Below are 26,527 nucleotides of genomic sequence, written 5' to 3'. Positions count from 1 at the left end.
CCAGTATTCTTGCCTGGAGAATCCCATGGACAGAGGAGGCTGACAGACTACAGCTCATGGGGTCACAAAGAGTCAGACACAACTGAGGGACTTAGCACACACAAAGATTGTGCAGATCCAACCTTGCTTGGATCAGTGGCCAGAGGACACCTTTGGTCTGAGTATTCAGGAGTGCCTCCTTCTGGCAGGGCAGTTGGACCCTTCATGCCTGAATTCTGATGTGGTAACTCTCACTGTTATCTTTAGAGACCACCCCCTTCAACTGCGGAGAAGGCACTGGCGACCCACTCCAGTATTCTTGCCTGGAAAATCCCATGGATGGAGGAGCCTGGTGGGCTGCAGTCCATGGGGTCGCTAAGAGTCAGACACGACTGAGTGACTTCACTTTCACTTTTCACTTTCATGCATTGGAAAAGGAAATGGCAACCCACTCAGTGTTCTTGCCTGGAGAATCCCAGGGACGGGGGAGCCTGGTGGGCTGCCGTCTGTGGGGTCTCACAGAGTCGGACACGACTGATGCAACTTAGCAGCAGCGGCAGCCTTCAACTGTAGTTGTGGCTTTTACCTCTGTTGCTTTGTTACACTACCCAGTGTCACCTTGACTACAGCCACTGACCACTTCTTATCCTCAGTTGATCACAATGAAGGCAGAGTCTCAGCATTTGAGGCAGGGGTCAGCAGTGGATCTTTCCTCAGCTGACATGGACTAGCTTGCCACCAGCTGCAGGAAAGCTTTTGAAATGAGATTGTCACCTCCCCAGCTAGGACTGTCCAGCTCCCCTCTTTTAAGATCAGCCCTCTGTATCCTGTTACCTGGAGGTCAAGTGTGAGTGGGTGGCAGGGAAAGCATGTTCCATATGATGGCCTGTGAACAGGCAGCTCGTGTCCACCTGAGATTGCACCAGAACCTCTTTGAACAGTCTGAAGACACCCCACTTCTGCCTCCACCCAGGCAGGGGAACATCACTGAGGAAAGAGGCAATGTCAGCCCAGTTGGGTGGCATTAGTGTTTTTCTGGACCACTTGGCTTTATGCATCCTGCATTTCTTGATCTTTTTTGTTATTCAGACATTGGTCTTGTCCTCTATCTCACCTGCGCTAAGCTCCTCCAGTTTGATGATTGACTGGATGTGTCAAGCTCCCGCCCTACGACCCTGTGTTCTCTGAACTGTCAGGGGACACCCTTCCCTCTGTGGGTGGTCCTGGAGTGATCCTTCTTCCCATCTGACCTGCTTTGAGTGCCAGACTAGATGTGGGTGGATATGCATTCCTGAAAGGCCTAAATGTAACCCGCATGTGCTCTGCAACACTTGAACTTAGCGATCTCCATTGTCATCTATCCACTGATGTGTGGGAGAGCCCTTCCTTTTACAGAAGGCCATTTTCACCCAGTTCTTTTAGACAACTGATAGATTGGCCATACTGTACTCCGTGATGAGATCCAACCTTTGTTTTTCTGCCCAAACACAAATTATCTGGAAAAATATATGAGGACAACCAGTAACCAATAAGCTACAGAACTGAATTGAAAAGACTTTAAGGGCTTCCCTGGTGACTGAGATGTTAAAGAATTTGCCTGCAATGTGGGAGACCCGGGTTGGGAAGATATGCTAGAGAAGGAAATAGCAACCCACTCCAGGATTCTTGCCTGGGAAATCCCATGGACAGAGAAGCCTGACAGGCTACAGTCCATGGGGTTGCAAAGAGTTGGACACGACTGAGCGACTAACGTAAATAAATGTAAGTGGAACTTGGAAATGCTGGTTCTGTTTCTATAAGTGAGACCCAGCTTTTCTGGTAGGTTTCTTTTTTTTTTTTCAAACCACTCCCTTTAAAGTCACTTAGGGATTTTCTGTGCTAAAGCATTTTTTTTTTTTAGAGAAACTTATGTTATAATGAGAGAAGAAAAAAACTGCAGAACAGAAATCAAGAAACAAAGACAAAAAAACAATCCCAGTATGGGTTTCTCTTCTGAGGTTTCTCCAGGTGGCCCACTGGACGTGTAACACGTGCAATGGAATATTCATCTTGTCTCTCTGTGATATCTGTCTTTGTGCTGGGCATTACCGAGCCTTAGAGGTTATCGTGAATGCCAGTTGTGTGAAATAAGCACAACTGACAGGATTTAAAGGCTAAGACTAACCTTTCTAATCCATCTATTCCCCATTCTGCGCCTTAGGCCATGCCTCTTCTGCAAGAATACACTACATCCTTGCTTCTGTGAAGGGAGCTGCAATAATTTCCTGAATGTCAGTCAAAGCCTTTCTCCTTGAGGAGTTAGAAAAATTCAGGTTTTTCCCTCTGACTAGACAGGAAAGGAGCTGTAAAGAATTTTCAGAATAAGATGAGTGTTGGTATTTTTGCCACACATGCTTAACTTTTTCACTTCTTTGATCATTGAGAAAGAAAATGTACAGTCCTTTCCCCTCTTTCCTCTCATGTTAGGCTTATTAATAAAGTTAATTCTGAATTTAAAAACATATCTAGAGGACTTCCCTGACAGTCCAGTGGTTGGGACTCCATGCTTCCACTGCAGGGGGAAGCAAGTTTTATCCCTGGTTGGGGGACTAAGATCCTGCATGCTGCCTGGTGTGGCCAATAGTAAATAATAAATAAATAATTTTTAAAAATTAAAAAAAGCATATCTAAAGATAAATTCTTCCCCGATAGCTCAGTTGTTAAAGAATCTGTCTGCAATGCAGGAGATCCCAGTTCAATTCCTGGGTTTGGAAGATCCCCTGGAAAAGGGACAGTCTACCCAATATTCTGGCCTGGAGAATTCCATGGACTGTATCTATAGTCCATGGGGTCGCAAAGAGTTGGACACAATTGAGCAACTTTCACTTTTCACTTTCAGAGATAAATTAATTCAATAAATTACTATAAGGTAAATTCATCAATGTTAAGTGAAAGCTTTTTGTTTGTTATTGTTCTAAGCACTAGGGATACAAAATGGCTCCAGTTCTTACTCTCCTGGATCATGTATCCTAGTGAGTGGAGGAACAGAAAATCATCAACAAGACAAATACGTAGTATGTTGAGAGATGTTAAGTGCTGTGAAGAAGAATGAAGCAAAGAGATTGGGGATAGGGGTACTGTTTTACATAGGATGGTCAGAGAAGACCTCTTAGGTAACATGCTGTCAGGGCAGAGGTCTGAAGAGCACGAGAGAGTGAGCCTCTCTGATATCTTGAGGAAGAGCAATCCAGGCAAAGAAAGCAGCTAGATGTAAACGCTAAGGTGCTCCGTGTATTCGAAAGGAACTTGTATGATATAGTGAACACTTTGGCCTTTTCTCCAATAAGATAAAAAGTTGTTGGACAGTTCTGAATGAAAGAGTGACATGATTTCATTTCTGTTTTTAAAGAACCATTTGATTGATATTAAAAGCAGTGCGGGGGCAGGGAGGGCGTGCGCCCGCCGAGAGGTGTCGGCGGCGAGGGAAGGGAAGTTTCAAGTGGAAGGTCGTCCGCCGGCCGGCGCGTCCTCCCGGTCTCCTCCGGCAGCATCATCGCGGAGCCGAGCGGCTCGCCCGTGCACGTCCAGCAGCCCCAGCAGGCGGCCCCGGTGACAGCAGCGGCCCCGGCGACAGCGACAGCACCGCCGGCCCCGGTGGCTCCCATGGCCTCTACAGCTGTGGTTCAGGCTGCTCTGTGCAAACCTAGGCAAGAACGTGTAGCAATAAAGCGGATCAACTTGGAAAAATGCCAGACCAGCACGGATGAACTATTAAAAGAAATTCAAGCCATGAGTCAGTGCAGCCATCCCAACGTAGTGACCTATTACACCTCTTTTGTGGTAAAAGACGAACTTTGGCTGGTCATGAAATTACTCAGTGGAGGTTCAGTGTTGGATACCATAAAATACATAGTCAATCGAGGAGAACACAAGAAGGGAGTTCTGGAAGAGGCAATAATAGCAACAATTCTTAAAGAAGTTTTGGAAAGCTTAGACTATCTACACAGAAATGGTCAGATTCACAGGGATTTGAAAGCTGGTAATATTCTTCTGGGTGAAGATGGTTCAGTACAAATAGCAGATTTTGAGGTTAGTGCTTTCTTAGCAACAGGGGGTGATGTTACCCGGAATACAGTAAGAAAAACATTCGTTGGCACCCCGTGTTGGATGGCCCGTGAAGTCATGGAACAGGTGAGAGGCTATGACTTCAAGGCTGACATGTGGAGTTTTGGAATAACTGCCATAGAACTAGCCACAGGAGCAGCGCCTTATCACAAGTATCCTCCTATGAAAGTGTTGATGTTGACTTTGCAAAATGATCCACCCATTTTGGAAACGGGAGTAGAGGATAAGGAGATGATGAAAAAGTATGGCAAGTCCTTTAGAAAGTTACTTTCACTGTGTCTTCAGAAGGATCCCTCCAAAAGGCCCGCAGCAGCAGAACTTTTAAAATGCAAATTCTTCCAGAAAGCCAATAACAGAGAGTACCTGATTGAGAAGCTGCTTACAAGGACACCAGACATAGCCCAAAGAGCCAAAAAGGTGAGACGAGTTTCAGGGTCAAGTGGTCACCTTCATAAAACCGAAGACGGTGACTGGGAGTGGAGCGATGACGAGATGAATGAGAAAAGTGAAGAAGGGAAAGCAGCCTTTTCTCAAGAAAAGTCACGAAGAGTAAAAGAAGAAAATCCAGAGCAGATGGTGGTGAACGCCAGCAGCATCCCCGAGCAGATACAGTCCCTTTCTGTGCAGGACTCTCAGGGCCTACCCAATGCTAGTGAAGACTACAGAGAAGCTTCTTGTGCTGTGAACCTCGTTTTAAGATTAAGAAACTCCAGGAAGGAACTTAATGACATACGATTTGAGTTTACTCCAGGAAGAGATACTGCAGACGGTGTTTCTCAGGAGCTCTTCTCTACTGGCTTGGTTGATGGGCATGATGTAGTTATAGTGGCTGCTAATTTACAGAAGATTGTAGATGATCCTAAAGCTTTAAAAACATTGACGTTTAAGTTGGCTTCTGGCTGTGATGGGTCGGAGGTTCCCAACGAAGTGAAGCTGATCGGGTTTGCTCAGTTGAGTGTCAGCTGATATCTGTCCCTTGATGTGGCCCTGATCTGTCATGGCTCCCCTCGCCACACCCTCCCTCCAACCTTTCCTGCCACTTCCTCCCACCCCCTAGCAAAATCAGAGGATTGTGAAGAGGCTGGCTTCAATGTAACGGGATAAAAGAGAATTTTTTTTTAACTTAAAAAAATAAATAGATAAAAGCAGTGCGAGGAGGCAAAGGAGAGAAAAGTTCAACTAGTTAGGAGGCTGTTATATAGGAGACAGTAGGTTGGGCTAGAGTGATAATGATGAAAGAGGTGCTGAGTATGTTTGATTCTGGAACTATTTTGAAGTAGAGCTAACAGGAGTAACTGATGGATCAGATGTGAGGTATGAGAAAAAATAAGAGGAGTCAGGAATGACTCTGGGGTTTTAGCGTAAATAACTGAGTTGCTTTTTGCTGAAATGGCTGGATTGGGATAGGAGCAGGTTTGGTGGTTGGTGGAGAGGATGAAGAGTTCAGTGTGGGGCACTTTCAGGTTGAGCTGCCCATTCGATACCCAAGGGGTGACACAGAATAGGTGGTTGAATATCAGTCTGAAGTTCAAAGGTGAGATTGGGGCTGGAGAAACAAATTTGAATGTAATCAGTGTGTGGGTAGTTTTAAAGCCATGGGATTATGTGAGGTCATCCATGGAGTTAGTAGAGAGAGGAAAGAAGAGATAGGGGAACTGAGCTCTTGAGCATCTCCAATGCTTACAGTTTGGGAAGGAGATGGAAAGGCTCTGGTTATTGAAGTAGAAGAAACTGAGAGAGAAAGTGTTGTCCTAGGGGCAAGGGAAGAAATTGTTCAAGAAGAGGAGCATTCAGCTTTGCTAACTGCTGCCGGCTTGAGTAAGATTAAATATTGAGAAGTGGCTCTTGGATGTAGATGTCACTGATGGCCTTCATGAGAGCATTTTTTAGAGGAACCATGGGAACAATACTCAACAAGTATAGATTTGAAAGAGAGCAGAGTAGAGCAAGCAATGGGGTTTTATATAGACAACTTCCCCTGAGGAGCTTTGTTATGACGGGAAGCATGAAGGGTCTTTGGCATCAAGGGATGGGATTTTTATTTCTTAAGAGCTCGAATGGCATATTTGTATGCTGATGAGAGTTATCATCCAGTAGAAGAGAACAGCTGATGACACAGGAACGAGAGGGGAAGTATCAGGCAGAGAGAGATGGGATCTAGTGCCCAAGTGGAGTGTGGAGGAGAATAAAATGCGCTGGAACAGATATGAGTAGGTGGGTTGGTTGACTTGGTGGTGGGAGCCTTTGGAAGATCATGAGGTTAGCATAAGAAGAGAGACAAAGAGTTGGAGGCTTGAGAGAGGAGCGTGTGAGAAGGAATAGAGGGAGAGAGTGAGCTGACTCCATAGTGTTTTTCTGGCTTCACTGGGCATTGGAAGCCCCAGTGGAGTTTGTCAAAACACTAGTTTGAAAGTTTCTGATTCAGTTAGCTCTGGGGAGATGCCTAAGAATTTGCAATTTTCAGGATTTCCCAGGTAACGCTGATGGTGCTGGTTCAGAGACTAGACTTTAGGAACCACTGGGCTTGGGAAATGGGTGAGGAAGACTGGAGCAGCATTGAAGTCCTCCTGTGCCTGGCAGTCTTGGATGTAAAGTGGATTTAGTCAACCTAGTTGTGTGTTTTTCTCCAGTCCTGTTTACCAGCTCAAGAGCTGGCAGCTGTAGGCCCAAAGTTGGACCTTATCAGAAAAAAATGCAGAGTGCTATTGCCAGTATCTCTGGGGCATTTTGCTTTCTCTCTGATGCCTTTCTATTCTAAAAATGCTATTTCTACATCATTTATTTGAAACAGAAAGGATTAGAGAATCAGAGATAGAGAAGGAAAAAAAAATGAAAGCTTGTGGTTGAAGTTATTATAGGATTTAGAAGTAAAATGGAGTAATATCTACCTCTGGTCTCGTATTTCAAGGAGAAATGTAAGTCCTTTTCCCTAAAATACCTGTTTACTGTTTCTGCAATTTACTGAAGAAAAACATTCTGAAGTATACGTTGAAAAACTAAAATTCAGTTCTTTTATATTTACAAGATGACATTCATCACAAACTGAATTTTAAGACTATTATATTGGTCTTTGCAAATGTTCATATCTTCCTGCAAAAATAAGTGGTTAACTGTGGAGCTTTGTGCACCAGAAATGAGTATTGGAAATGAGAACTCAGCTGTTAGAATGAGGCCCACAGCTCATTAATCAGAACAGGAAAAAAGGACTGACTTCCATAATAAGAAACAGTATTAATTCAGATATAGTATGTTAAGGAACAATTTAAATACAGTATATTTGCATATTAAGCAAGTTTTAAGTAACTGATTATTTTCTTTTATTAAAAAAACCAACAGATTTTGTTGGAGCCAGGCGTGATCCAGGATGTCTTAGCAGCTGGCAGTCACCTACAGTTACTGGAGCTTCTCAATTTATGTTCTCATTATCTCATCCAGGTATGTAAGCTTGCATCCTGCTAGTATGCCCTGCACATTCCTCCCCCTGCAGTAACCCACCAACTGGAGTCCAGTGACAGATAAAATACAAGAGGGGTGGGTGGGAGCTGTGGCCTGTGGTGGTGGAATTTCTCCAGGACACAAGCTGAGGCTTCTAGGAGGGTAGCTGCAGCTCTCAGTGTCCTACCTCATGTCCCCAACCCTCCCTGTCAACCCTAGGCCTCCACTCCCCTTGGGCGGCAGAGCAACTCAACAACCACAGACAGGGTTCACTGCTGGGGCCCTAGGAGATGACACCAGGAAGGGTCTTGACTTGAACCAATGCTGTCTGGTTGTGGAAATGCATGAAAAGTTGGATAGTCATTTCAGATTTCAGTAACAGTAGCTAACATATCATGAAGTCATATATAATTAATTGCCGCATGAACTTCTCAGGCAGTAAATCCTGAAGAAGTGATGAGTGATCTGTGCATTTTTGCCCTGATTTGCTAAGGTTGCAGGAAAGGCTTTGTGAAGGGGAGGGGGAAAATAGCCCATCCACTGAGCACCTGCCACTTGCTCACTGATGCTTCACGTTTGGTCCTCAACGAAGGGTGCACATTTTTATAGGTAAAAAATCAAAGATTTGAAATAATCCCAGTTTGCCTATACCTGGTGAGTGATAGGCCTTTTTGATTCCAAAGACCTTTTTTTTCTTCTTGGATGAAAACCCTTTGTTTCAGTAGGAAGACACGGGACATCTTAGGCAGGTAGTACGGCTAGTCTCTTATTTTGCAGAGAGTTAAGTACCAACCCTCTATCTTGAGATCCTCCAATTTATTCTACTAGTATGACTGTTAACTTGCATTTATTACAGGATTATAACAGTGAAAGTAAATTTGAAAAAACAGTAAATCTGCATAATTTAATTCTACTATCCTTGTGCACATGACATGTTATTAGTAAGTAGAAAAATCCTATTTTTTCTGCCTAATTATTTCCTTCCCAATAATTTCTCTAATTTTAAATATAGCCATTCTGTTACTCATTAGGTCATTTCCAAAGCCCTTTCTCGTATATCATGTTATTACATCCCCCCAGCAACCTCAGGAAATAGGAACCAGTGCTCCCTAGGGAGACAGTGTAAGGAATGTCAGCCATGTTCAACTAAGGGGCAATTCCAATACAGTGGATGAAAGTTTTATCATTATCTCAGCATATTTAATCTAATAGTAAATGTTTAAATGTATTATCTTCTTTTCCTTCCGATTCCCCTCAATATCATTGGGTGATATGGGATAGCTATTTTAATCCCTTACTGCAATTAACAAATGAGAATACCATTGGTTATAAGACTTCGAATCTGTGTGTTCGATTTGTGAAATTGAAATTACTTTTATTTGACATTTTTACAACAAATATTACAACTTGTGCTTTCAGCATCATCACCTGATTCACTTTTTCCCTGGTTCAGTTCAGTTCAGTTGCTCAGTAGTGTCTGACTCTTGGCGACCCCATGAATTGCAGCATGCCAGGCCTCTCTGTCCGTCACCAACTCTGGAGTTTACCCAAACTCACGTCCATTGAGTCGGTGATGCCATACAGCCATCTCATCCTCTGTCGTCCCCTTCTCCTCCTGCCCCCAATCCTTCCCAGCATCAGTGTCTTTTCCAATGAGTCAGCTCTTCACATGAGGTGGCCAGAGTATTGGAGTTTCAGCTTCAACGTCAGTCCTTCCAATGAACACCCAGGGCTGATCTCCTTTAGGATGGACTGGTTGGATCTCCTTGCAGTCCAAGGGACTGTCAAGAGTCTTCTCCAACACCACAGTTCAAAAGTATCAATTTTCCCTGGTAGATAATAATTAATGATGTGTGTTGACAAAAGTTTGCTTATGGTGCTAGCTATCATGATGCATATTAAAATAGTGTGTATATACAGAGGGGTGTGTGTGTGTGTGTGTGTGTGTGTGTAAACTATAATTCTCTCCAAATGAGGATTCCAGATGAACATGGGACATTCATGAGTATTTTTCCCTGCCCATCAGATGAACCTGTTGAAATATTGGCTAACTTGTGTCACTTTGGAATTTTTAATTCTTGCAGTTCATTGTTCGCTCTGGAAAAAAAATGTAACTTGCATACAGATGTGTTTTTTGGATAGGCCATTTATTATTAGCCTGCTTGAGCAGGGGTTAAAAATTTCACTTTCTTTTCACCAGTGTTTTCATTTCATTCTCTTATGTAACTTCCTTTTCCTTTTTATCTCTGATGTTACAAGATGTTCAACTTTTAGAAGGAAATTTGACTATAAGTGGATTAAAACCATTTGTGTGCAGAAGCCTTCATTATGTCAGTCTTTTACAAATATATCCCCTGCCTCTCTTTTAGGATTATCAAATTACCAGAAGGGGTCAGTTTGCTTTTATGTTTTGACAGAGTCAAATAACTATACCTATTGATGATTTTTTTGGTATTATTGCTTAACTAGTTTTTAATTTCCTATGGAATCATTTTATTGGGTATATAACACATTTTCTGTTAAAATGAAAAATTCTTAGTGCTTTAACTGTACTTAGAAATTAAGACCCAACATCAAAGCTAGTATATTCTCCATCCTTGTTTGGTGCTTGCCAAGTTGCTTCAGTCGTGTCCAACTCTTTGCAACCCTATGAATTGTAACCCACCAGGGTCCTCTGTCCATGGGATTCTCCAGGCAAGAATACTGGAGTAGTCCTTGTTCAGTACCACAGGGAGTTTGTGAAGCCATTTTCCTAAGATGCCTGGTATTATTTTGTTGTTCTCAGATTACCATTATTTCAGAGATGTAAAGGGTAGACTTTGGCTTTGGTACCTCCTCCTGTCCTCTAGGGCTCATTAAAAAGCATATGCTAGGAGAAGTGCTAGGTGGACACTTCCAGAAACCCACTGCCCCACCCAAGCCACCCTGAGCCTCCCCAGCCATCATCTGTTGCATTGACCTGAAGCTTCTTCTGCACATGCCTAGATGCTGCTGCTGCCCCCCAGCCAAGGCAAGGGACACTTTGAGGTCACTGTGTGGCCTCTTTTCTCTTGCTTTTTCTCTGGCAGGCTGTTGAGGGCCAGGAGCTCACATCACAAGAGCAGTATCTCACTGTGTCAGGGGGGATAACCACGAATTATCCTCTCAGACTGTGAGGTCTTCCTTATCCTGTGAGGTCTTTGCTTACTCATTTTTGGCCCCAGGCCCTCTCACTGGACCTCTCATTGAGAACACACGTGGTCTCAGTGCATGTTGGTGGGATTAACTGGTAGCGTGGCCGTGAAAACAGTTAACTCGTTGAGGACGGGGTGGCTTCAAGGAGAAGTGGCTACTGTAATAGCCCATCATCCCAAGATGAGGGATTTATAAACAACTCCTCAAGTGTGCATCCTTTCTCACTGCTTTGCAATGAAATTCTGTAGGATTCCATCCTGTATAGCCTGTTGTGTTATATATTATTAATAAGCATGACCTGTCAGACTTACCTGCTATCTGAGATTCAGTCTCAAATGAAATGTGAATGTTGCTTTCCCTGTTCTGCCTTCTGCTCCTCTTTCTTGCCCACTGTACTGTTTTTAAAAATTTCATCAGAAAGGTGAACCAGTTCACTAAAGAGCAATATTTGTTTTAAAGTAGGCCCAGTAAAACATGTAAATTTTCTTATTTTTCAGAGTATGCGTGTGTACACGCATGTCAATCCCTGTGTTAAATCTTATAAAGGAATCTCTGCAGACCATCCTCAGGACATGGGCTGTGAATAAAGGGATTCTGATGTGGCTGCTGATTTACTGAGTCCTTCAGATAAACATTACAAACTTTTTGAGTCCAGTTTTCCTAAACTTTGATTTTTCTTTACCTTTTTTAAGTTAGCTTCTGAACATCTCTATCTAAGCATCACACAGGCAATTCAGATCCAACATGAGAAAACCTATCCTTTTCTCTCTTGGTGGTACCATTGATCTGTTAGTTGTCTAGAAATTTGAACAGGGTCTCAGAACCCCGTTCCTCATCACTGTATCCAATCAGCTATCAAGTTGTGTTGATTCTACCTCCCAAATATCTCTCAGACCAGGTCCTTTTCTCCAGTGCTAGTTTTCTTACCTTTCTTTAGTCTCTCACCATCACTGGGCTATATGTTATAGTTCATAATTTCCTCCTAAGGGGTCTGCTTGTTTCTCATCTCTATCTATGCCAAACCATAGTCCCCAGAGTCGTCATTATCTTTCACAGGAAAGAGAACCAACATTTATTGAGAGCCTATCTGTATTGAGTCTTTTGCACAGAGATTCCCATTTCTCCTCTGCTGAGCAACCCCTTAAGGCAGATGAGTGTTTTTTTTCTCTTTACAGATGGAGAAACTTAAAGTCAGAGCTAGGATGTTGATCTGGTTTGGAAAACTCTAGTAGCTTCCCTAATGACCCTTTGGCGGCTTCATTTCACCTACAGAAACCCTTAGCCTGGTCTCCAAGGCCAGGCCTGATCCTCCTGAGCCTCATATCTTGTCCTCACGCCTTTCCTAGTCTGCTCTGTTCTGGACACTAAGGCCTTCCTTTCATGTTGGAACTTGACACTGGGAGGAAGGACTAGGTGGTGGAGATTCTCAGTGGACAGGCAGCCCCTTCAGTCATCACCTTCAGATTGTACCAAGGGTCAAGAGTAGGGAACACACACACACACAACACACGACCCTCCCCAAAACTCCCCTAGCAGAAGATCAGGGGTACTGGCCACTGGATTTTGTGCTGTATCCTCTGAAAGTGATGTTTTAGGAGATACACATGCTTTGCTGAAAATGACTTTTTTTGTAGTTAGCTTTTTAGATTTTGTACTCAAAAAAAGGTTTGTAGATTTTATACTCCCTCCCCTAAATAACACATGGTATATCCTATTATTTGATTAGTAAGTGATCTTTTGGTTTGCCAAGTATCAGCCCTTATTATGAAATGCAATTTAAATATACTGATGAGAAAGAACTCTCACTAGGCTTTCTGAATAAGACCACCAAAGTGGTGAGTTAACTTCTTTTGATAGGAATATGCTTTTAGTATCTGCTCCTAGGCAGCAGATGGCAGTGTGAATCCACCAGAATTCAGTAGTTAATTTAAAGCAAAAATCAGAAAAAATGAAAAGAAAAATTATTTATTTTGCTACATATTAGTCTTCTGACCTAATCAGTAAAAAAGTCATTATTCACACCACACTGGGCAATATGCATTGTAATTTTTAACAAATAATAGGAAACTGTTAATGTGTTCACAGGAAATACAGTTTTGTCTTGGGCTGCTGTGGTCATTTATCACCACACTTTGTGAAATCACTCATTTGTTCTAATTTGAATGTAAATGACTCTAAGGTTTTACAAATAAGGTGACAGACTCACATAAATGTAATTGCAGGGTTCATCTCCCTCTTTTTATATATCACTCATTAGGTTATGAATTAAATACATCGTATTAAACCAGGGGCATGTCCAATGATGATATTGTAATGGCAAATTACTCTATGCTATTAGAGGTGTATTTTTTATTCATGGACATTAATTTGTCATTAAGCGGCATTAGTTTAGCACTTTTATGGGGAAGACGTGACCTGAAAGAGGAGACGTGCTGCTGCGATGTGAGAGGCAAAGGGTAGGAGTGCTTTAGGTAGAGTATTTTTATCACTATAAGGAAAACTGGGGGGAGGGGGGGCTCTTTTTGTTTTAATTTGTTTTGTTTTCTGTTTTTACAACCATAAAAGAGCCTTTCCCCAGATAGAAGGGATTGTTCTGTTTATGGTGTGCATTTTTGGATCACCTCGTAAAGCGAAGCCAAAATTCTTACTATTAATCATTCAGAAGCCAATAATGTAAAGGGAGCAGGCGGGAGGAAGTGACTTCCTGCCCTAAATCTCCCTCCTCTGTGACTGAAGCTTATTAGTCATCCCTTGTCTTCATTTAGTTTTACTCTAAATGGGCTGCTGTGAGAATTAGTCATTTTCTCTCTTCAGTGAAGGTACAAAGGTTTAAAGAATGTTATTCTCCCATGAGGGTATTAGGAAGAATTTGGGGTATACTGTTTTTTTTTTTTTCATAAATGGTGATTTTTAGTGTTCTTTTAATTAGAAATTATTTTTTCCCTTTCAACTTCGAGAAGTGCTGGATCCTAGAAATAACTTCACAGAAGCAGAAAGTATCAGAGTGCTAGTTTTGCATCAATTTCCTCATGGGCTAACGTGGTTGAAAGTGTCGTCGCCCCCCCCCAAGTCATACTGTAGGGCTCTTGAAAGCAGGGATCATACCTGACACCTCTTTATTTCTTACCCCCTCCCTCCTGTCACATCACAGGGGCTCATTGTGTTTATTGGTCAGCCCAGGCTACCATAGCAAAATACCACAGACTGGGTGACTTAAACAGATATTTATTTCTCACAGTTCTGGAGGCAGGAAGTCTAAGATCAGCTGCTCACATGGTTAGGCTGATGAGGGCTCTTTTCCTGTCTTGCACATGGCCACCTTCTGGCTGTGTTCTCACATGACAGAGAGAGACCGCAAGCTCTCTGGTATCTCTTCTTAGGAGAATATTCATCCCATCATGAGGGCCCCACCCCCATGACCTCATCTAAATCTAGCTGCCTCCCAAAGGCACACCTCCAAATACCATCACACTGGGGCTTAGAACTTAAACATACAAATTTTGGAAGGATGCAGTTCAGTCCATAGCAGTGTGTACTGAGAATGGTACATCCACTCAGTAAACTTCTCTTCCTTAAATATTGAAATTTTCTATTATGGGAAGAAAATATGTTAAATAAGTCTTTTGTTACCCATTGAATACAGTTTTTTAAGTTGAAAATACTTTCTATGGGGATTGCATTTAGCACTAAAGATCTTGCATATTTTATAGTATTTTAATAGATTATCATTTTTTAACTAAGTAATATGGCAATGACTTATAGGAGGTTATCTCTTCCAAACAATGATTATTATAATTTTAATTATTAAATTAGCACTGTCTCCTAGATACATAATATATAGTCGGTGTTCTAAATGGAATAATTTATCCTCAAGGTTGAGAAGTTATAACTTACATTCATTTTTCTCCACCACTGAGCTATTTTTTCTCACATTAGATAAGACAGATGATTGTACCAACATATATATTTAATATGCCTCTAATCAAATGTACTGTGTGCTATTCCATAGTTCACTAGAACTGATGCTTTTGTATTTGGAGAAAGTTAAAGTACGAATTTTGGAAAATATATTACAAACAGTTTAATTTTTCCGATTTTTTTTTTAAGTCAGTGAAAATGATCAGAAAGGGTAGGAATGTATCAGCCTTACTCAATCGTTGCCAACTACTAATTATTTGTTCTAATCATGACTATTTGCTATCTGGCATGGGTAATCTATACTGTCATATTTGCCAAATGTCATTAATATTTGGCTCTAAAATATATCATGTTTTTTAGTAGCCATTTTAGGATCCCAGTCAATTTTTTTCACATACTCTTTTTATGTTGGCTCTTTTTCCCTAAGCCCACTCCAGAGGATGTCAGTGACAGCCCGGAGACATGCCGGCTGGCCAAGGAAGTCATTTTGTCATTTTAATTTGTTATATGGATAATCTAGGGTTCACTGTGTCTTCTTTGTTTGTGAGTTTTTAAGGAGACGAATGTCTTGAAGGATTTTTCTAATATTAGTCATTTCTATTTCAGCTAACTATTTGTTGTTCAGTGAGCAATTTTAAAATCACTTTCAATATATTTTTCTCAAAAATAAAATGTTTCCAATGTTTTACTAATGCCAGAGTTCAGAATCAATAAAGCAAACGAAATCAACCACACTTAATTCCATTATCAATACTCAAAATTAGAGGCATTAAAAGAAAATCTATGTTTCATTTAAGATATTCATCCTCCTGCCCACCCTCCACATGCAAATATTTCTGCCCATAGTTAAATGTCTGCTCTGTTCTCTGAGGCTAAACTGCCTTTCAGCAGCTTGATCTGTCAGGTACCTCCTGTGTTTCCCATAGTTTCAGTATCTTCGCTGCTGGTACCTTTGTTTCATTTTTAAAATAGGATCAATAAGATGGGAGAAACTTTTCTTCTTCTCTCATCACCACAACCCTCTCCTATTAACTACCAAACTGGGAACAGTGTCTGTGCGTCCTTACCACTTATTCATTCTTCAGTTCTGTTGAACTCAGTCCTCGGCCTTCATTACTCCTCAAAGGCTGTTCCAACAAAGGTCCCCAAAGCCTCCAAATTGTCAAAGGCAGTGGGCTTTTATGGTCTTTAAGGTGACCACTCTATATAGCCTTTCAATACTGGTAGCTCCTTTCTTTCCTACACCTCTCTTTTCTCAAGGCTCTCTCCTAGTTCTCCTCCTCCTCCTTTTAAGCTCTTTTACAGACTCTTCTTCCATCAGCTCCATGAACATCTCCCTGGGCACTGTGGCGCCACATGGGTGCTCATCTCTTCTGCTCACCTTCGCTCTCTTTCATCCGCATGTGGAGGGCCTCTGCCCCCTCTCCTGCACTCCAGCTTCAGTGTTCATCCTTTTCTCCTGGTTACAGACTGTTTCTAACCCTGTCCTTTTTCTTTCTCATCTCCTTAATGTGCCCTATTCTTACTGTGCTGATAGCATGTTTTATCATCTCTAAGCCAACTGCTTAGTCAGAATTTCCTCTTGGATATTCCACAGACATGTGACCTTTCTGAGAGTTAACCCCAGCCAGAAATTTAGGAGTCATCCTAAAATACTCCAACTCTTTGTGCTACACATAGGCTATCACCAAAACCTTTCAATCTTACCTCCTTAACTTTTTCTTATACTCTATTTTTGAAGAGGAGTTTTAGGTTCATGACAAAATTGAGAGGAAAATACAGAGATTTCCCCTGTACCCCTAACATATTAATAGCCTTCTCCATTATCAACATCTTCTACCAGAGTAGACACATGTGTTACAAATGATGGACTTCCTGTCACTATCACATCACCATCACCCAGAGTCTGCAGTTTATATTAGGGGTCACTCTTGGTGTTTTGCATTCTGTAGGTTTGGACAACATGTATAATGCCATGTATCTACCATTATAGTATCATAAGAGTAGTCTCACTACCCTAAAAGTCCTCTGTCCTTTGCCTATTCATCCCTCCTTCCCTATCTCAGTCCCTGGAATCACTGATGTTTTTACTGTCTCCATAGTTTCATTTTTTTCCAGAATGTCATATAGTCAGGTCCATACAGTATGTAACCTTTTCAGATTGGCTTCTTTTGCTTAGTAAGACACATTTAAATTTCCCCTCTGTCTCTTGATAGCTCATTTCTTTTTAGCTCTACATAATATTCCATTGTCTGGATACCACAGTTTATTTATCCATTCATCTGCTAAAGGACATCTTGGTCACTTCAAGTTTAGGCAGTTGTGATGAGCTATTTTAAACATCTGTGTGCAGGACTTTGCATAAACTCCCTTAATTTTTAAAAATCTCTATCATTCTATTTCTGTTACCACCATCTTAGTTCAAATCCTCAATACTTATTTCCTGGACTAGAGAAACTTCCTGATAACCAATGAACCTAGCTGTCTGCTCTTGCCTCACTCCAAAACAAGGTTTATTCATCCGAAAGTGGTTCAAATGTTCCATTTTTTAAAAAAAATTCATTGCATGCAGCATGTGAGATCTTAGTTCCCCAACCAGGGATCAAACCCATGCCCCCTGTATTGGGAGTGTGGTGTCTCAACCATGGGACCACCAGGGAAGTCCCAACACAGGTTCTATTTTTACTATGAAACATCCTATCTCTTTAGCCTTTTAAAAAACAATTTACTACCCACATGCCATAACACAGTCATTGCAAACTTCATGCATGTCCCCTTTCTCAAATCTCTTTACATGAAGCCTCCTTCTCCGTGGATTTTTCTTCTCTCACAGTGTCACCCTATGAGTTCCTCTTTAACCTGCAAGGACTTTGCTCACATGTTACCTCCTCTTCCAGAGCTGATCAGTCCATCTCATTGGAGTTAGATTTCTCTCCTTTTCATTAATTACGGAGCACTCTTCTGGGGTGCTGATCACACCATATTACCTGTTGATTTACTTCTCTGTCTCCCTGTGATATAAATTCACATCTCAGAGTTATGTGACCTTGGGCAAAGGTCACATAAAAAGAGGTTACACAACCTCTTTGCCCACATGCCTCATCCATAAAATTCAGATATGATATCATATATACAGTGTACATCTTCGGGGTGTTGAAGTGTTCATGATATGGTACATGCAAAGTATATTATAGCAGAATACCCTACACCCAGTAGGTATCCTGAAAACCAGAGCCAGTACAGTGGCATGCTTCACTTGTAAATTTCTCTATTAATTCCACAGTTACCATCCTACCCACTTCCATCACTCCTGTCTTCCTTCATTCCTGGAAATGTCACAAACTTTACTACCAACTTCCAATCAACAGCATATTGGACAAGCCTGTTCCTGGAAATTTTGGAAATAAAAACCATTCTGGAAAATGTATTTTTCCTATGGGCCACTTCTCTTGGCTTTTGTAGAGTGCATGTATTATTTTAGAAAAAAAGTCACAAATAATTATATGAACCATCTCTTTCTCCCTTCCTCTGATAAGTGAAAACATAACACTGAAATTATACTTTAATAAATAGTAAAAATTGATGCTTTAAAAAGCAACATAATAGTTGGTGCTGCTGCTTTGTAGATAGCAAAGCAGCAGATTCAAGAAGAATTAGAAAAATCTTTATTTCTAGCTCTAGTGCGTCGTAGTTGCTTAGAAACACATGTTTGTTTGAATTCCTTCTACATGTGCCAAGTGAGTTCCCTGTGAGAAGAATTTTTTGTAATAGAGCCGCATGGTGTCCTGAGTTCCCTGATTAGGGGATATATAAGCAGTGCATTTGTTTAACAGAAGAAAAGTGTAAGTTATTCCTTACCGGAAGACTGCTATTCATATGTCTGCCTCCCTCCAGGTGTCTTTCCTTCCTCGATGCCTCTCCCACCTCCACTTCCCACTCTCCCTCCACAAATATCCTTTAGAGTGGGCTGCCAGCCTTTTCTTGCTGCATTTCAGGGGACATGTGCTCAGGCCCTAGGAAATGATTGCTTATCTGTGTCATTAATTTAGCTCTATGTACAGGTAGTTCAGTGGTAAAGAATCTGCTTGCCAATGCAGGAGACACGGAGATGCAGGTTCGATCCCTAGATTGGGAAGATCCTTTGGAGGAGGAAATGACAACCTGCTCCAATATTCTCTGCCATGGACAGAGGAGCCTGGTGAGCTACAGTCCATGGGGTTGCAAAGAGTTGGACATGACTGAGCGACTGAGCTCACATTCACACACACGTACCACGACCTCAGTCTCATACTTTCAGTATATTGTTTGTCCACTTCAGAGTCTGGGATGAGGGACTGGGGTCTTGCAGCTTGTTCTGCTGCTTGAATATGTTTTTGCAGGTTAGAGCTATTCCTTTCTTCACTCAAATGTATACTGTGCATCAGTGGTTCTTAAACTTGACCATGTATGGAATCACCTGAATAGATGGTTAAAACAGTCTGCTGGGCCCTGCCCATACAGTTTGATTCAAGAGATCTAAGGAGCCTGGATATCTGCATCCTAACAAGTTCCCAGGTGATGCAAATGTTACTGGTCTGGGGACCACAGTTTGAAAGCCACTGTTCTGATGCTCTTGCCACCTCACTACACATCAGTTCCCAACCTGTTAAGTAACTGATTTTAGATTTTGAAAGTGTCATAACATCTAGATAAATTTGAACTGGTCCCAGTTACAAATATATAAGATTTTTACATTATATAATAAAATTTGTAAATGTGATGTAAAATATTGATATTATATATCCTGCATAGCATCCAAAATGTAAAAAACCAAAACAATGCAGTTAAACAAACAAAAAACCTTACCAGTCTTCATTCTTAAGTATAATAATGATTGACAAAGTCTATGTGAATAAGCTGAGATATTGTTGAAATTCTTCAGCGTTGAGCTAATTTTCAGCAACTAACTTTGAGTAATACAGCTTATGATATATGGAAATGCATCATAATTACTTCCAGGTTCTACTATTCTTTGAAAATATTTTAAACTGATTTGGCCTCTCATCATTCAAAAAATGTTTGTGATTCTTGAAATTTTCATTTTGAAGCCCCACTTGCTCAGATAGACTATTTTTCAACTAAGAAAAGTATACATTAATTTCCTCTATAGAGTCCATAATTCGGTGGTAATTGCCTGAAGTGCTGAGGCAGCTCTAGTAAACTTTTTGATAGCATTTTGCAGCACATAGTGACCGGGGCCAGAATTATTAGTTGTTGATGATTGCTGTATCTGTATACTTCCTTCATACTGGATTTCCGGCTTACTACAGACTTTTCCAAGGAACAGTATAAAATTATTCATGAGCCTTGGATATTTATGCATACAGTTGATTATGAAAATGTACTAGTAACCTAATTGTAGAGTTCCTCTGTTATGCAGCACAAATATATTTATACAGGCCTTCAAAGACTTCAAGAATTAGAGCATGCTGGGGTTTTTTCTTATATTTTTGAATTGCTGCTAATATCTTGTTTTACTCTAAGCACATTGTATTTATGCATATTTATATCAATACACAAATATATAGTTGCATTCAGTTGTCCATATATTTTTATGTTTGTATACAAATATATCTATCTGTATATTTATACAAATAAAAATATCTGGTTTTACATTATTTTATCATATCACAAATAATCTGGCCTGCATTGTCAATGATTTGCTCATCTTTTTTTCTATAGCCATTAGATTTTATCCCATCAACTCTAATATATTATGGAGAAAGCTCACAGGTTCCTTTACATGCTTGATATGTCTGATGACTTTTTTCTACATGATTCATCTCCAGGCATCGGATTTTATTTGTTTCAGCATGTTCCAAAGGGCCAACCCTTCACCACACATCCACGACAAAGCCCTTTATGTTGCTTTCTCTAATCCTGGAGTGCAATCCTTTTCTGCAGCACCAGGTCATGTAGTCACATAATACCTTGATTTATAACTCGGTTGTAATCCAAATAGGAAACAGGTGGAATCACAACTGGGTATGGTGCCTTGGATATTAATGGCTTGGCTCAGCAGTGGAATTTCTAAAGCTGTATACACTCTTTTTTGCCTTAATTATGCATTCATTAAAAGCTTTTATACCCAACAGAATAAAGTAAATATTTTTTGATCTCCATAGTGTGCTCCCAGACTGTAGATTTGCACAGCAGGGTCTTGATAATCTGAATAAATTGTATTTCCCCAAGGAGTTTATCTTTCAAATAAGGTCATAAAGAAATGCAGCTCCTCCATCCTTAGATTTCTCTGTGTGCCTTTTTGGCTGTATGTAATACAGAGCATGCGAACCAGAGTACATTCTGGTAATACCTAGCTGGTGATGGTCTGGTATAATGTCTCAATCTATTTTCCCTTTTTATCTATGATAAAGTGTTTTGTAAGTACAAAAGTAATGATGGTTTTACAACAACTATGATTTTTGCTGTCATTTGTAGAAAAATGAAGTCTATATTAGACATTCAGCATTTTCCTCTCTTTACCCTGTCTGTGAATAAAATTTGTGGAATATGCAAAGCTATAGCTTAAGAAGAGTTAATAGTATTTTAAAAAGGAATAACAATAATGGTGATTTAGTCGCTAAGTCGTATCCAACTCTTGCAACCCCATGGACTGTAGCCTGCCAGGCTCCTCTGTTCATGGGATTCTCTAGGCAAGAATACTGGAGTGGGTTGCCATTTCCTCCTCCAGGGGATCTTCCTGACCCATTAATCGAACCCAGGTCTCCTGCATTGCAGGCAGATTCTTTACCGACTGAGCTACAATGGAAGCCCATAAATAACAATAATAAGATAGCTACTATGTTGAGCATCTACTATGTAGAAGGTTCTTTACATATGTTTTTGGCAATCCTTACCACAGATCATCTTTCCCATTTTTCTAATGAAAAAATTAGACTCACCTTTTCCATTCAAAGAATTGGACTTCCTTTTTCCATTTTCCTACTGAGAGGTTCATCACTTGCTGAGGCCATCCATATGTATCAGCTTCAACGCATATGCTTTCCCTGCCACACCAGACTGAAGATGCAGCCAGTTCCTTGTCCACACAACTTACAACCTAGAGAAAGAGACAGGGAAAATATAAAATTATAAAGTCAAATAAACATGCAGAAGTTGAACTTACAATTTTTCTCAGTTATTAAGAATACCAATATACCTACTATTGAATTGTAGCCCCAAAACAACATACAATTGTGAAAAGTTTAGGCAATAACTACTTTTTTCTCTCTCTAGCCTGACATATTTGTATATTTATTTATTTTATTTCTGGTTGCGCTGGGTCTTCATTGCTGTGTGTGGACTTTCTCTAGTTGCATCAACTGGAGGCTGCTCTTCCTTGCGGTGCAAGGGCTTCTCCTTGTGGTAGCTTCTCTTGTTGCAGAGCGTGGGCTCTAGGCATACAGGCTTTAGTAGTTGCGGTGCATGGGCTCAGGAGTTGTGGCTCCCAGGCTCTAGAGCACAGGCTCAGTAGTTGTGTTGCACAGGCTTAGTTGCTCTGCAACCTGTGGGATTCTCCCAGACAAAGGATCAAACCCATGTCCCCTGCATTGGCAGGTGGATTTTTAACCACCAGGCCACCAGAGAAGCCCCCTGGCTACCATATTTATTTCCAGTGTGGCTAACGTTCTAGGCATTTTAAATATTTGTATATTAAAAATATTTAATCAGTTTATTTAGTATATAATAAATTATTCAAATATTTTAAAATATTAGAATACTTTTAGAGAAGTAGGATAATCAGTGTTTTCCCTGCAAACTAAGAAGTAAAGGCAATACAAGTTGAATTCTTAAAGGTCTGATAATCTTTATTATTTATTCACTATCCACCAATCAAAATTTATAAAGTAGCCACTTGATGAAGACAGGAAGATCTAAAGAACTACAAAAAAAAAAGCACTAAATTCCTTAATTTGAGATCTCTGGTTTTCTTTAATTAACAATAATCTGATGTTCAGAAAACCTGCCCTTTGTTGTAATACTTCTATATAACCTGACTCCTCCCTCCTCACCCCCTCAGAGAACCTTGCCTCTTCAGAGCAGTTCTCTCAGGGTTACTTGAGATGCTGTTTCTTGGGCTTGAAGTCCTAAAAATTCCCACCAAATAAAACATAACTCTCAAAATACAAAAACCAAATGTGTTTTTAAAATTCATAATCCAACAAATATTTTTAAGTTACAATCTGTGATAAAGCATTGTCATTAGTATTGTACAGGATACAAAAAGCATAAGATATGCTGCGAAGTCGCTCCAGCCATGTCTGACTCTGTGCGACCCCATAGACGGCAGCCCACCAGGCTCCCCCGTCCCTGGGATTCTCCAGGCAAGAACACTGGCGTGGGTTGCCATTTTCTTCTCCAATGCAGGAAAGTGAAAAGTAAAAGTGAAGTCGCTCAGTCGCGTCCGACTCCTAGCGACCCCATGGACTGCAGCCCACCAGGCTCCTCCGTCCATGGGATTTTCCAGGCAAGAGCACTGCAGTGGGATGCCATTGCCTTCTCTGAGCATAAGATATAAAACCTACCTTTTACTAGCTTACTGGAAGCTTTTACTTATTGGAAGATATCTGCATGAACAGCTTAGTGACAAGTTCATTGGGATGTGACAGGAGATTTGAAGTGGGAAACATGAGAACTTAGTGACAAAAAGCTTCATATTTACTATGTCTGACTTGGTACTTGGTCTCTATAAGCAGCCAATACAGTGTTTTTATTTAAATTCTAGTTAACTTGCTAAAAATCAGATCACACTGGTTTTACATGTAGAGTAACTGTAGCAGGCTATTTTGCATCTATTTGCGAATAGTTTTTTTTTTGTTTGTTTTAAGACTTCTTGACTTCCATAGCAAGAGTGACTTTTCATTTAGAGACATCCTCAGACATTGTCAACATTTTATAATAGAACTTCGAGTTTCATGCATGCTATTAGATGAGAGGCATAGAAACCACTCTCTCTCCTGACCATCTTTATCTTAGTAAAGTATTGACATGTGGTAATTGAGGTGACAGTTTGAAGGGAGGTATAAATGAAGGGGATCAATAATTGGAAAAGAAAGGTTATAATTATAACGATGAAACACCGCATTGTCAAAATAGTCACATCTTTTAAGTATTATTACCTTGAAAAATTTGGAATCCCATTCAATTTGGTCTTCTTGTGAGGGAGGGGTGGGGAATTCAGGAAATCAAAAGAGCATTACTTTTATTTTGACCTTGAGAGAGGTTGTTTATCTTGAGCATAATTCATAGTTTTCCATTCTATCGTACAGATTGTTGATGCTCACTTTTGTTTCTCAAGTCAATAATGGTCTCAGAATTACATGCAGTGACAAGAGAAATAGGTGTTATTAAGGCTATGTTTTGCATAGGTATCCATGGTATTAAAGCATCTTCATTAGATTTCCTAATCTTGTCATTTTAACATGGACTCCTAGATTTGAGGAAGAGTATTTGTGGGGCTGACATTGGGGATACACTACAGTAGATGCAGTCATAAGACAACAAGTATTTTCTGTGCTCTGCATAATTCCCGTGCCAGGGCTATGATTAAACTTCTGTACTGGATGGGCCAAGGGTTACTGACAGGCCAGGATACACGTGAGTGTGTCTGAAACAAAGACAGGCTATGTATTAGAAATACGCATTGTTGATTTCCAGCTTGTATCAGTGTTGGCGCATATCAACACACATCTCAAGGCTGTGGCATACATGAGCTAGGCTGTGGCTTATATACAGTGAACCTGCAGACGTCAGCTATAAGGCTGCACAATTTTCTCTTATTCAAGAATGTGCATTAGAATGCAGTGTCTGGGTGACACTGGTTCAGGGATAGGCTTAAATCTTCTTTGATCTTTCTTTTGTCTTGTATGAACTTTCATCACTAATTATTAATCCTTAATTAGGATATTGAAAGACACTTGCTAATACATAAAGACCAGTCACTCAGTTACAGATGAGAACCCTGCCATCCATCACAAAAGTGGACTTATTCTGTGTCTCTTGGTTTGGTAAAGGGGCCTCAGAGTTCACCCACAGCCCCCAAACTGCCCCCACTTTCACTTACATCCTTACCACCTGATAATTTGCCTTACAAAAGTAATTACCTTTGACTATAAGCCAAAATAAGATAGCATTTTCCTCTCCTGTGCTTTCTTTTCCCTACTGTGTATTCAATAGCTAATCTGGGGAGTAACCATTTTTAATTAATTAAGGAAATAGGCCACACCAAAAGACTGAATTTGGGGAATATATAAGGTTTAAGAACTATTGTACTTGCAAAACTGGTATTTCTTCCATAGCTAGTATAGTATTGGGGACACATTTTATGGCTCTTCTTCTCTTATTTAACTTGTCATTCACACTATAAGAAACAAATAGAAGGGAAGAGAGAAGCCAAATAGCCCTAAACCAGAGGAAAATAAATAGTATTTAAAAAGATTCCCCAAAGAACAACAATGTATACACTATAATTCTGAATAGAAAGTAAATTTCAAGTGAGAAGCAGTGTGACAGAAATGAAACCTTTTTAGAAAAATAAAAGATTTTCCTTTTACTCAAGAGAGTTTCTTGTTGCTGAGCTATAACTTCAGTTCAAAACCACTGCCTCTCCTTGGTTACTTGGATTTCTAAGTCACAGTATATAAGACAAGGGAGACAATCTCATAACTAGAAGAAAGTATCATTTGAAAAGCTTTTGATCTGAATAGCCAGTTGATAGAGAAAGTAATTTTCTTGGGTTAAAAAAGAGATTTTGGGTGGATTGAAATATTTGAATTTTTTTCACAGCAGAGCTATTATATTGCGCTTGTCTTTAAACACTTTCAACTCTAGATATTAGTAACAATTTTCCCATTAGGAAAACTGGCTTTGCCTTGCGTATGTGTAGGAAGGAAGACCAGAAAGAGACAGGGAAGATGAGGGAGGCCAGTGAGTTATGAAAATGGCCCACTTTGGGTGATATTCAAAATTGGGTAGACGTGTTGGGAAGGCATGGCCCATTCTGGTTTTGCTTGGTTATAAATATGTGAAAAAAGCTCATGGCTATTTTTTTATTACACTCCTATGAATTGAGCATCTGTTCCCTGATAAACACCAGGAGCACAATACAATCCTTGGCACCAAGCACTTTAGATTTAGTAGACAGTTCTGTAATCAAAGAGCATTTGCTTACAGTGACAAGTGGAGTACTAGAAATCTACAGAGGACAGGGTAGAGGCACAAAGAAGGAAGTGGTCAATTTGACCTGAACAAGGGAAGCTGAAAAAGTAAAATGGATTCATTCATTCAGTAAGTGTGGCTTGAGCCCCTACCCTGTGCCTGGCAGTGTTTGGGGCATTAGGGATATAGCAGTGAATAAAACAGATAAGTCCCTTTTCCTGTAGAACTTGGGACTTGGGTAAGGGGACACACACATCATGAATAAGTAGGCAAATAAATGCAGAAGATAATTTCAGATAGTGATGTGTGCTCAAGGCAAAGAAAATGGAGTCATATGATAGAGGGAGGCATGGAGAGGAAGGAGGACATGCTACTTCAGATAAGGTCAGATAGAAAGATGGAAACATGATTCCTCATCCATAGGAATTTTGCAAGTGTTGCTTCTTCTGGAATATTCTCCCTCAATCCCATCACTATCCTGTTTTAAAATGTAGGTTTTATTATTATTCAGGTATGGTGAAACTAGTCTCTTATGGGGTCTGCTCCTTTTTCCTGGGTCCTGGTGCACACAAGGTTTTGATTGTGCCCTCCAAGAGTCTGTTTCCCCAGTCCTGTGTAAGTTCTGGTGGCTCTCTGCCCCTGCAACAGGCCACTGCTAATCCATACCCCCACAGGAGACACTCAAACACACTTCTGGCTCAGTCTCTATGGGGTCTCTGGG

General features: G+C 40.6%; 1 protein-coding gene and 1 pseudogene across 20 annotated transcripts in view; both read left to right on the top strand.

The window, feature by feature from the left end:
- KLHL32 (kelch like family member 32) overlaps nt 1–26,527 on the top strand; it is a 209,616-nt gene that overhangs the window by 111,528 nt on the left and 71,561 nt on the right. For 18 of the 19 annotated variants that reach the window (XM_081530367.1, XM_081530360.1, XM_081530365.1 and 15 more), the window contains one exon: nt 7,420–7,518. The exons of the other annotated variant lie outside the window; for it this stretch is intronic. In XM_081530367.1, coding sequence (XP_081386493.1) covers nt 7,420–7,518 — 99 coding nt within the window. The remainder of the gene's footprint in view (nt 1–7,419; nt 7,519–26,527) is intronic. 19 annotated transcript variants of the gene reach the window in all.
- On the top strand, nt 3,445–6,907 carry LOC145521614 (STE20/SPS1-related proline-alanine-rich protein kinase pseudogene; annotated as a pseudogene). The gene has a single exon (XR_014065537.1). The product of XR_014065537.1 is annotated as an STE20/SPS1-related proline-alanine-rich protein kinase pseudogene (transcript).

Source organism: Giraffa tippelskirchi, chromosome 9 (genome assembly GCF_054371585.1).
Source record: "Giraffa tippelskirchi isolate mGirTip1 chromosome 9, T2T-mGirTip1v1.2.pri, whole genome shotgun sequence".
NCBI classification, from domain to species: domain Eukaryota; kingdom Metazoa; phylum Chordata; class Mammalia; order Artiodactyla; family Giraffidae; genus Giraffa; species Giraffa tippelskirchi.
The sequence above is the reverse complement of the archived record's forward strand: the minus strand, read 5'-3'. Positions and strand labels throughout refer to the sequence as shown.